This window comes from Nicotiana sylvestris, chromosome 3 (assembly GCF_000393655.2).
Source record: "Nicotiana sylvestris chromosome 3, ASM39365v2, whole genome shotgun sequence".
Classification (NCBI taxonomy): domain Eukaryota; kingdom Viridiplantae; phylum Streptophyta; class Magnoliopsida; order Solanales; family Solanaceae; genus Nicotiana; species Nicotiana sylvestris.
Genome location: NC_091059.1, coordinates 59848788 through 59861127, shown reverse-complemented (window position 1 = coordinate 59861127; position 12340 = coordinate 59848788). Strand labels below are relative to the sequence as shown.

Genomic DNA, 12340 nt, shown 5'->3' with positions numbered 1-12340 from the left:
ACGCCAGGTGGCAACAAATTTGCATGAGAAAGGACAAATGTAATTGCTTCTGTTTCCCATTAATTGCATGAATTAAGGGCAACTTTTTTTCCTTAGAACCCCTACTAAATGGGCCCACCCCACTACCCTTAACATAGCAAGGAATAATAAATCAATAAATAAAGAAAGGAACGCCATTTGATTTTTGAATGCGTGTCTCAAAATAACCCTGAAACCTTAATAAAAGCAACCTTCTACTGTCCTCAACATTCCTCCACTTCTTTCCCTGTTTTCCTCTTTTCTCCTTTTTCTCCCTTTGCCTTTGGGCCCCTCTCATAATCCTAAAATACCCCACACTTCATTATTATATCTTCTTCAACCAGCAACCTCTTGTACTACTCATATCTTCAAACTTGATTTTCTCCCTCCAACCACTTTGTTATTTTTTGATTTCTGCCATGGCTTGTAAATTTGAAGAACCAGAGTTTTGGTTGCCTTCTGAGTTCCTAACGGACGACGAAATACTCATGGGACATGGTAACTTGAAGAAGACGGAGGGACACAGGAACGATTTCTCAGACTTGAATCTCTGTTTCCCCACTGATTTCCCTTATGATTTTTGTCCGACGGTGTTGGGTTCTCCTGTTGACTCTTTTGCTGGTTCCACTGAGACAGAAAGCGATGAGGAAGACGCTCTTGCTGGGTTAACTCGTCAGCTAACCCGCACGACTCTTAACTCAAACCTTTCCCAGCATCAAATCGAGGTATTGGCTTCATACAAATATTTACATACATATTTCTGTTTCTTCTCTTTCTATTTCTAACGTTTTGCACTTTGCTGTGACTCAGAAAAATTGGGTGCACTCTGGTTCACCTCAATCAACCCTTGCCCAAATTGGAAGCTGGTCGGTTCGGAGCTCCGGGTCTAGCGATGGTAGCCCTAACGGGCTTTCTCAGGTGTCTTCTCCCCCAACTTCGCCGCTTGGTGCTCAAAATGATGCTTGGAATCTGATATACCAAGCAGCGGGCCAAGTTGCAAGGATGAAGATGCATGGCTGGTTTAGACCCACCCGAAATCAAGGACTTCCTGGACCGCCTCGAAGCGTCCATCATCCGGTCCACACTTCAGCCCCCATGAAATCCCCCAACTCTAGCTTCAGTAATAATACTCATGTATGCTATTCCCTGTTCATTTGTGTATGCAATTTTTCTGTTTGAAAAGTTTCAGTGTAACCTCAGTGGTCAAGGTTTGTCTAATTACTAATTTTATTTTCTGTAGTTGGAGCAAGCCAGAAGAGAGCAAATGGCGAGGCAACAGAGCAGTGCCATGTTGAATAGGCAAGTGAAGAATGGATGGTTTAACGAGCAGCCTGTCTGTCAAAATAGAGGCTTAAGGTCTGGATTTGGAGTTGGAGGGTTTGTGGAGAGTAACAGGTGTGGAAGGGTAGTGGGTGATTCGGGTCAAACAGGATGGTCTGCTCTGCCATTTGAGCAGCAAAATCACTATCAAGGACAATCCGGGTCGGGTATGCGAGCGGGTCACATGGGTGGATCTGGTAACTGTGGCGTTGTGAAGAAGAGGGAGTGCGCTGGCACTGGCGTTTTTCTGCCTAGGAGATATTGTAGCCAGAATTCTACTGATTCTCGCAAGAAACCAGGTACTTCGTCTCTGTTCCAGCTGTTTATTTTCAAATATTTTTGAACTTTAATTGCTTTTGTATATTGTCATTTTCTGAGATTAGCGGTATTATCTCAATGTTTGCCTAGTGTGTTGCTCATGAAAGTAAAGCAATTTTCTTTTGACTACTCATGTTATTAAAATTTATTAAAATGGAAAAATGAAATAACTCGTCCAATCAAATAAAGCAATGCAGGCTTTTTCCCCTTGTTCTTAGCTAGGTCCCGTCGCTGTCAAGTCGGAGCTGCCACATTGCAGTTTCTTTTTCTGCTGTTTTGTCCTTGTTCCTCGTTGAATCTGAGCTGGTTTTTTAATTTTATTTTCCACTCTCAAACCCCCTTTCGGCTACTATAGAAAAAAGCCAAAAAAGAAAAGAAAAGAAAAAAAAGTGCTTTATTGCTTTATGACATGTTGCTGCATTGGCATGTATTTTTCCCTACAGTATTCTGGCTTTTGTCTTTTGTTTTTCTATCCTGGGTTTGACAGATTACAAGTTGTTTTTAATTCAAAATTAAATAGATACATTGACAGTATGTTTTCATTGTCGCTTAATGACATTCCTGTTGGTAATTATTGGAGTATATTCCAGGAAGTAAATCTGGTTTTAATATCTGCTTTGGTAGTGTCATATGTCCTTGTTTTACAAAACCAACAAGTTGGTATTAAATGCTCTGCTTTCTGCCTCTGCTGCATATACAGGGTGTTCCACTGCTTGGCTTCCTGCTAGGGTTGTTGAGTCTTTGAATAAGAACATTGATGGCTTAAATGGCATTCCTTCTCAACACCAGCACCAGCCTCATGCTCTTCCTCAACCACCACGGTTCAATTCTGAATATGGTATGCATAAATGCTGGAACAAGTGAATCTTCAAGTCTTAAATTAATTTATGCGTCCTACTCATTGTAAGGTATTAATATTGCAATGATATTGTTGTGCAGAAATAATAATGGCTAGGAGAAATGCATTGCTTGCACAACAGAGGAGAAATCTACAACAAGAAGGAACAATGAATCTTGAAGTACGCCTTCCTCAGGAATGGACGTACTGACTTTCTTTATTATTAGCTTTAAAGGTTTATCCGGAAATGGTCTTTAGGTTAATTCCCTTTTGGTTTTAGGAAGGATTGCAAGTAGAAAGTAGATAATCCAGTGATAGAATATCCAAAACAAGTACTATTTTGTGAAAAACAAAATGTCTGAATTACAAGGAAATGGTTCCTGGTAATCAGAAGAAAGGCAATAAGTGATGTTTAGTTTATTAGAATATTAAGTGTTAATGACGATTATGTCCTTGGGGGTATTTTATTTTGGGTGCCTGATAAAGAATATCAAGCAGCACATAGGGGGTAGAACGGGGGAGTTTCCCTCAATTTTTGTTTGTATTATAAGTGGAATGCATCTTGTGTGAAAGTTTCATTGCAATGGCCAGATGGTTAACTTTGTAGGCTTGAAGATGCAGATCCATAACCCTCCTTGTAATGCATATGCAGATCCATAACCATCCTTGTAATGCATGTCACTATATATATATACTACAATAACAAGATAATGTTTTCTAAGTTTGTCACATAAAAGATTGAGCTCTGTTCGACACCCTTGTATTGCTATTGCTTTTGTTGTCCATGTGGGATCTCATTTTGCAACAGAGAACTCTGGCATTAGTGAAAATGAGTTGGGAGAAAAATGCCCTTTTTATAATGAGAGGCTCAAAAAAACTAATTATATTATTCATTAATCATTTATATTAATTTTCTATAGAAAACTCTATAAACATGAGTACAGTGTTCCTATATGAATTTGTCGTGTGATGTATAAGTAAAACCATGAAAGACTAAATTAACAGGAATTAAAGTTTTAAGCTAATAACTTGAGTACGCACAATTGCAGTAAAGATTCAAAGATTATGGAAAAGGGAAAGGTTAAAAGAAAAGAGAGAGAGACATACGAAAGAAGATGCAGCTTTTGCGTGACCGTGCCGTACGAGTCGGATTTGAGTCGACGGGGCCCTGGTTTACAACCCAGCGACGTCGTTTTTCTTCTTTCATTTGAAAGGTACAACATTTGAAATATTTGAAAGGGAAGAGTGGGAAACATTTTTAGTAGTTGTGATATGGTGGCGCCTTCCTTGCTGTGCATGTTTTTGACTTGGTCAGACTTCCTCTTTACCCATGCTATGCATTCTTATTTTGTACTCCCCCCATATCTTTTCAAGTTTCAAAATATATTTGAAATCTATTTCTAGTAAACTCTTCATTATTCGTTGAAATTATACATAGAAAGGGGACCTTGTTTATTTCAAGGCTTGATACCAACATTGTTTCTATATATATATATATATATAGCTTATCAAGATTTTTTTGTTTGTGTTCGAATTTATTTCTTCGCTAAAGGGGTAAAACTGCCCCTAACCTATTCGCTTAGGTTTAAAATACCTTTCGTCCATCTATTTTGTAAATACTGCCTTCATCGTTAAAAATCTGTCTCATTCATGCACTTATTTCTGACGGACTTTTACTGAATAAAAAACTATTTTATTATATATGACGTGGTAATTGCTTATGGTCAAAATTAAAAATTTCACTCTAACAAGTTCTGATCCTTAAATAACCCGCCCACGATACATCTTAGTCGTTCCAACCCGTTAAACCTTTTTTAGTCCCTCAAACACCCGATTCCATACGCGACTCATGATCCAATCGTTATTTAGGTTTCATTTGTATTTGTTTACTTATTCAGGGGGAGCTATATCATGGCAGTCGAAGTTGCAGAAGCGTGTCGCACTATCTACAACTGAAACGGAGTATATTGCGGCTACTAAAGCTGGCAAAGAGATGATATGGCTCAACAGATTTCTTCAAGAACTTGGATTGCGACAGATGGAGTATGTTGTCTATTGCGACAGTCAGAGTGCAATAGACTTGAGCAAAAACTCCATGTACCATGCGAGAACAAAACACATCGATGTCAGATATTATTGGATTCGCGAGCAAGTGGAGAATGAATCACTTCAAGTCAAAAAGATTTACACGAGTGAAAATCCTGCAGATATGTTGACCAAGGTGGTACCAAGAGACAAGTTCGAGCTATGCAAAGAACTTGTCGGCATGCACTCAAACTAGAAGACAATGCTACCTTCTCTAGATGAATGAGACTGGAGGGGAAGATTGATAGTGTTCATCTCATTCAAATTGTTTGGTAGCCAACCTTGTTGAATTGATATTGGTTTGGTAGCTAACCTTGTTGAATTGGTATGATTTAGTAGCCAATTTTGTTGACTTGGTTTGGTTTGGTAGACAACCTTGTTGAAATTGTGAAAAGTGTGCGCAAATTGTCAAATATTGTAGGCTTTAGAGAGTGAGTTTTTTGGCTATAAAAGGAGAACTTCAACTCTCATTTCATCACACCAGCAAAGAGATAAAAGAGAGAGAGCAAGGTATTCCATAAACTATAAGAAAATAGTTTGTCAAGAAAAATAGAGTGTGAGAGATATTGTAGTGAGGTGGAAAAAGCAAAAGAGCGTTTATTTCTTTTGATGGTGTAGTGGTCTTATGAGTATTTTTACTCGTTACTACACAGTGTAAAGTTCTTCACTATAGTGATATCAGTTGCTCTTCTTGGCCGTGGTTTTTCCCTTATTCAGAAGGGTTTTCACGTAAAATCTTGGTGTCATTATTGCTGCATTTCTATTCTTGCTGATTTAACCATAACTTAGTGTTCTACGTTTATCGCTAATATCGTGAATATTATTTTTACGGGGTTTCTTCCCAACACGTACTAGATAAACAGATTACGCTCAGATCTTCTGTTTCATTTTAACGCCCATTTATCTGAGTTAGCGGCCTTGGCTTGTTTTTTTTATTTAATTAAAAAAGGAGCATTTTGTCACTATGCAGATACATTGCATCGAATTAGAAAACCTTCTTTTCTACTTTCTGATTTGGTAATCTTAAATTATACACTCTTTATAGTGTAGGATTTGTCTTCATTGTTACAGGTGCACTCACTGTTAGTATGCCATAGTTGAAGATAACTTTTCTTTGGTGGACAATAAAATTGTTTATGATTTTTGTAATATTTTTTTAATTTTTTTTCTTATGAGTTCTACAATGAACGGAAGATTGATATCTAGTTATGTATGTATTGAGGAGCAGTCATTGAAAGTCAGCATTTAATATATAAGCTACTTTACTTTGATTGGGAATTCATGCCTTAAAGGATAATTCTCTTGAATATGATCCAAGTTCGAACATTTATCTACGATTTTTTGAGAGTTCTTACGAGTAATTAAGGTATGTCAAGGTTAAGCTCTTCCTTCATTTTGCATGATCTTGTAATTATACTAGTTTGATAATGAGACACAAAGAAAAATTCATATTCCAGAATTTATGTATATTTTCCTAGTCTCATAAGTGATATTATTCTCCTTATCGGGACTATGTGTAGAATGTGCATGTGAGATATCGTTTGCCATTTAAGATCAACAATAACTGGCGTAAAGTAGTCTAGTAGTGCTCCAAACCAACAAAACATCCGTCCTTCCCATGATTGATGACTGATGACTGATGAGTGGCTCCGAGGCTCTTACATATATGATTTACTCTTGGGAGTCTGAACGTGATGTTACTTCAATGTTGTAACGACCCAGCCGGTCGTTACATGAGTTACCACTCCATTTTCACTATTTCTGCTTCTTATTGTCTTTTTCAGCTGTATTATGTGTTATCGGGTTGTTGGCTCGGGTTCGGAGAGGTTTTGGTAAGGTTTGAGACACTTAGTCTCTTTTGAGGAAGCTTAAGTTGGAAAAAACAATCGGATGTTAACTTATGTGAAAAAGGGTCGGATGTGAGTTCCGATGGTCCGGATAACTTCGAAAGGTGATTTGGGACTTAGGAGCGTGATCGAAATATGTTTTGGAGGTACAGAGTAGATTTAGGCTTGAATTGGCGAAATTAAAATTTTGGCCTTTTTCGGTTTGTAGGTGAAATTTTGATCTAGGGGTCGGAATGGAATTTCAGAAGTTGTAGTAGGTCCGTTGTGTCATTTGGAATGTGTGTGCAGAATTTCAGGTCATTCGGACGTGGTTTGATAGACTTTTTGATCAAAAGCGTAATTTGGAAGATTTTTGGAACCTTAGAATTGAATCCGATGTGTTTTGGTTGATTTGATATTGTTTGAGGTGTTTTGAAGATTGGTATAAGTTTGAATAGTGGTATATGACTTGTTTGTGCTGTTGGTTGAGGTCCCGGGGGCCTCGGGGTGATTTCAGATGGTTGACGGAAGGATTGAGTTTGTTTTGACAGTTGAAGTTTTCCCATTTGCTGTCATAACCCCACCTGCGGCTAGGGGACTGAAGGTGCGGGCTCGCAGAAGCACACGCATGGTCGCAGAATCGGATTTGGCCATGTGAGGCAGGGACCGCAGAAGCAGCTGCTCGATCGCACCTGCGGTGGCGCATGAGCGGCTTCTTGATCACAGATGCAGAAATGGGTGCATTAATGAGAACCACAGATGCGGTGCATTTGACCGCAGAAGCGATACCGCAGAAGCGGAGGAAGGGCCGCAAGTGCAAAAAGACTGGGCCAGAAGGTATAAAAGGTTTTCTTCGCGATTTTTGAGTTATTCTTCACCATTTTATACGGGTTTGAGCTTGAGGGAACTATTTAAAGTGGGATTTCATAGAGGTAAGGTTTTTGGACTCTAAACTCATTTTTATGGTGTTATTTCACTGATTTTGCTTGAAAATTTATGGAAATTAAGGGTTAAAATTGGAAAACTAGGGCTTGAGATTGGAGACCTTTGAGCAAGGGTTTGAAGGGTCATTTGTGATCGGATGTTAGTACTTTTGATATGTATGAACTCGTGGGGAGATAAAGAGTTGATTGATATAAATTTTATCGAATTCCGAGACGTGGGCCCGGGGATCGGGTTTGATTAATTTCAGGATTTGCATTGTATTTTGATTTCTTTCGAGTGAGCTTTGTTCCCTTAGCACATTTTGATGTTTATGTACTGATTTTGGTTAGATTTGGAGCATCCGGAGGCCGATTCGAGAGGCAAGGGCATCACGCGCTAGAGTTTGGACCAGATAGAGGTGAGTAATGATTGTAAATGTTGTCCTGAAGGTTGATTTCACATCGCTGTGCTATATTGAGGTGACACACACGTTAGATGACGAGCATGGAGTTGTTACTTAGCCCATCCCGAATGACTGTTTTATTGTGTATTTGATTGAAAACTGTTTGCTATCATCATGTTTTGGGCTGAATGCCATATTTGGGCCTCGTGCCAACTGTTTTGGACCCTTAGGAGATTTTTACTACCATTCCTCACTGTTTTGACTTTATACTTGTACTCAGTCATGCTATATCCTACTGTTTTTATAACTCAGCCATGTTTACTCTATTTTGACATCTTAAATGATATTTTGAGCTGAGCATCATATTTAAAGGTGCCCGAGTGGATTTCTGAGATTTCTGGCTAAGTAGGGCCGAGGGGACTATGTTGTGAGGTTATTATGGGATCGGGCTACGCGCCGTAGCGGTATTGAGCTGATTCATGATTATGAGGCCGAGGGCCTGAGTTGTACGCCACAAGGTGGCATGATATGAGGCCGAGAGCCTATTGATTATGCCACGAGATGACTTGATATTGCGCTTGGGCCATAAGGGGCCCATCCCGGAGTCTGTACACCCTCAGTGAGCGCGGGTACACAATGTGATATGTGATATAGCCTGAGGGGCTGATGTTGTTCCATGTTATTGCCCAAGATGCTGATTCTGTTTATATTGCGCCTGAGAGGCTGATTTTTATGTGTTTATCTTTTCTCGCTGCTTTTCATTCACTTGTTTAACTGTTAAAAGACGTTTTGAAGAAGTTTATACTGAACTAAGCTTTTTTATGAGATTTCACTGTTTTGTTGCTTTGCAAAGGTTTTTCACTGTCTCTATGTAACATTTTGCTGTGTTTTACGTGTTTCCTTATCGCTCAGCCTTCATTTATTTTTATTACTAACTGAGTTGGAGTACTTACATTACTCCTTGCACTCTATGTGCAGATACATGAGTTCGGGTTCTGCTAGCAAGGGCTGATTGCTTTCAGCGGGCTATTTGGAGTTCACTAGGTAGCTGCTCGGCGTTCGCAGCCTAGTGTTTCTCCCTCTTATCTTTATTTCCCTTGTACTGGATTCTGTAATAGACTCTGTAGTCCGTTTTCATACTCCTAGACTTATGTTAGATGCTCATGACTGGTGACACCCCGGGGTTGGGTTGTGTTTAATTTCGCAAATGTTCTATCTCACTTTTAATTTTGGGATTTATTGTATGTTAATGACTTAAATTGTATTATTATAACTGTTAAAAATGAATTGAGTGTTGTGTCGGCTGGCCTTGTTTCACGATATGTGCCATCACGACCGGGTCTGGATTTAGGGTCGTGACAAGTTGGTTTCAGAGCCTAGGTTACATAGGTCTCACGAGTCATGAACATGTTTAGTAGAGTCTCGCGGATCGATCCGGAGACGTCTGTATTTATCCTCGGGAGGATGTAGAACCTTTAGGAAAAACTTTATATTCTTGAAATTCTTGTCGTGCGAATCTGTTGATCCGAGTACTAAACTTCTATTATTTTATTCTCTCACAGATGGTGAGGACACGCGCTACTGGTCAGGATGGACGACCACCAGTACCACCAGCTGTGGACACTAGAGGCTGAGGACGCGGTCGAGATCATGGTAGGGGCATGAGTGTAGCCCGTACAGTAGCTAGGGCAGCACCTGCAGATCCACCAGCCGCCCTAGTTCAGGATCAAGTCCCAGTTGCGGACACTTCAGCAGCACAAGCTCAGAGACCAGCGGTTCCCATTGTGATTCCGAGTCTTCAAGAGGCCCTGGCTCATATTCTATCAGTATGCATTGACCTAGCTCAGGCGGTCTCAGTTACTAGAGTCGCAGCTACTTCTCAGGCCGGGAGAGACACTCATACTCCCGCCGCTCGCACACCTGAGCAGGTCGTGCAAGGATTTCAGGCACCGGGGGCACCTCCAGCCCAGTCAGTTGCAACTGTTCAGGACTATGTATCCCCTACTATGCTAGAGGACAAGCAATGCAGGTTGGAGTGGTTTGGTAGACTTCAGCCTCCGACTTTTAGTGGTGCCGAGGGCGAGGATGCTTAGGGTTTCTTGGACAAGTGTAGAGCATTCTTCATACAGCGGGCATTCTGGAGACCAACGGGGTCACTTTCACTACTTTTCAGTTTTCTGGAGGTGCCTTCACTTGGTGGGAGGCTTATGAGAGGTGTAGGCCTATTGGTGCAGCACCCCTTACCTGGCAGCAATTCTCCGTTCTCTTTTTGGAGAAGTATGTGCCACAGTCTCACAGAGAGGAGTTGCGCAGGCAGTGTGAGTGGTTGCATTCGGGAGATTTGACTGTGATGCAGTATGAGATGAGGTTCTCAGAATTAGATCGTCATGCGGTTTGGTTGGTTCCGATAGAGATAGAGAGAGGATTAAGAGGATTGTTGATGGCTTCACATATCAACTTCGTATTCTCATGACTAGGGAGAGGGTGTCTGGTGCTACTTTTGAGGAGGTTGTTGACATTGCTCGTGAGATTGAGTCAGTTCGTTGCCAGGAACGAGATAAGAGAGAGGCCTAGAGGCCTCAGGGATCTGGTAGTTATGGTGGTGCTCCTTCGAGAGGTCAGTTTTAGCACGGCAGAGGCCATCCATTCAAACATGCTAAGTCAGCTCGTCTAGGTTATCGTGGGGCATCATCGGGTCATGGTTCTCACAGTTCTCATCAGGGCCAGTCATTACTTAGTGCCCTTCCAGCTTAGAATTCATCCCGTGCTCCATCAGTTCAGGGCTCTTCTATGCCAGGTGCATCTGCTAGTCATTCTGGTGCTAGGGGATCCCTTCAGCCCCCGTCTCCAGCACCCGAGAGTTACTATGAGTATGGAGAGATGGGTCATATGTGGAGGTAGTGTCCTCGTCGTCTTGGGGGTTCATCTTAATAGAGGAGTCAGCCATCGGCTTCAGCACCAGTTACTTCACTACCACCTACCCAGCTAGCTAGGGGTGGAGGTCAGTCAGCTAGGGGTCGCCCTAGAAGGGGAGGTCGATCAGGTGGCAGTCCGACCCGTTTTTATGCACTTCTAGCTAGGCCCGATGCTATTGATTCAGATGCCGTGATCATAGGTATTGTATTAGTCTGCCACAGAGATGCCTCTGTATTATTTGATCCCGGTTCCACTTATTCTTATGTGTCATCATACTTTGCTCGTTATTTGGATATGCCCCATGAGTCTCTTGTTTCATTTGTTTGTGTCTCTACTCCGGTGGGCGATACTATTTTTGTAGATCATGTGTACCAGTCTTATATGGTGACTATTGGGGGTCTGGAGACCTGAGTGGATCTTTTGTTGTTATGTATGGTAGACTCCAACATTATTGGGTATGGATTGGCTATCTCCGTGTCGCGCTATTTTGGATTGTTATGCTAAGACAGTGACATTGGCTATACCGGGTGTGCCACGGATTGAGTGGCGAGATTCGACTGATTATGTTCCCGGTAGGGTAATTTCATTCTTGAAGGCCCAACGTATGGTTGGGAAGAGTTGTCTTTCATATCTAGCCTTTGTGAGGGATGTCGGTGCAGAGACTCCTAGTATTGATTCTATTCCTATTATGAGGGAGTTTCCCGATGTGTTTCCTATAGACCTGCTGGGCATGCCACCAGACAAGGATATTGATTTTGGTATTGACCTACCCATTTCTACCGTATCGTATGACACCAGTAGAGTTGAAGGAGCAGCTTCAGAAATTCCTTGATAAGGGGTTCATTCGGCCTAGTGTGTCGCCTTGGGGTACGCCAGTTCTATTTGTGAAGAAGAAGGATGACACGATGAGGATGTGCATTGATTACAGGCAGTTGACCAAAGTAACAATCAAGAACAAGTATCCTTTGCCTCGTATTAATGATTTGTTTGACCAGCTTCAGGGAGCGAGAGTGTTCTCCAAGATTGATCTCCGTTCAGGTTATCACCAGTTGAAGATCAGGGACTCAGATATTCTTAAGACTGCTTTCAGAACCTGATATGGTCATTATGAGTTCTTGGTGATGTGTTTTGGGCTGACCAATGCCCCAACAACATTCATGCATTTGATGAACAACGTGTTTCGGCCTTATCTTGACTCGTTTGTCATAGTTTTCATTGATGATATTCTGGTATACTCGCGTAGTCAGGAGGAACACGTGGAGCATTTAAGAGGTGTGTTGCAGAGATTGAGGGAGGATAAGCTTTATGCAAAGTTCTCCAAGTGTGAATTTTGGCTCAGTTCAGTGGCTTTCTTGGGGCACGTGGTGTCCAGCGAGGGTATTCAGGTTGATCTGAAGAAAATAGAGGCGGTTCACAGTTGGCCCAGACTGTTCTCAGCCATAGAGATTCGCAACTTTCTTGGTTTGGCAGGTTATTACTGCCCATTTGTTGACCAAGTTGACTCAAAAGGGTGCTCCATTCATGTGGTCGGACGAGTGTGAGGAGAGCTTTTAGAAGCTCAAGACTGCCTTGACCACAACTCCAGTGTTAGTTTTTCCATCAACTTCAGATTCATATACTGTGTATTGTGATGCTTCGAGAGTTGGTATTGGGTGTGTATTGATGTAAGATGGTAGAGTTATTACTTATGCT

The 12340-nt window shown here is 41.3% G+C and overlaps 1 protein-coding gene across 1 annotated transcript; it reads left to right on the top strand.

Moving 5' to 3' along the window:
- Positions 1–246: 246 nt before the first annotated feature.
- LOC104211519 (uncharacterized) lies at positions 247–3108 on the top strand. The gene is made up of 5 exons (XM_009760582.2): positions 247–743; positions 829–1152; positions 1259–1637; positions 2357–2494; positions 2596–3108. Exons 1-5 carry the CDS (start codon positions 438–440, stop codon positions 2703–2705), a joined length of 1257 nt encoding a protein of 418 aa, XP_009758884.1. The 5' UTR covers positions 247–437; the 3' UTR covers positions 2706–3108.
- Positions 3109–12340: the final 9232 nt, after the last annotated feature.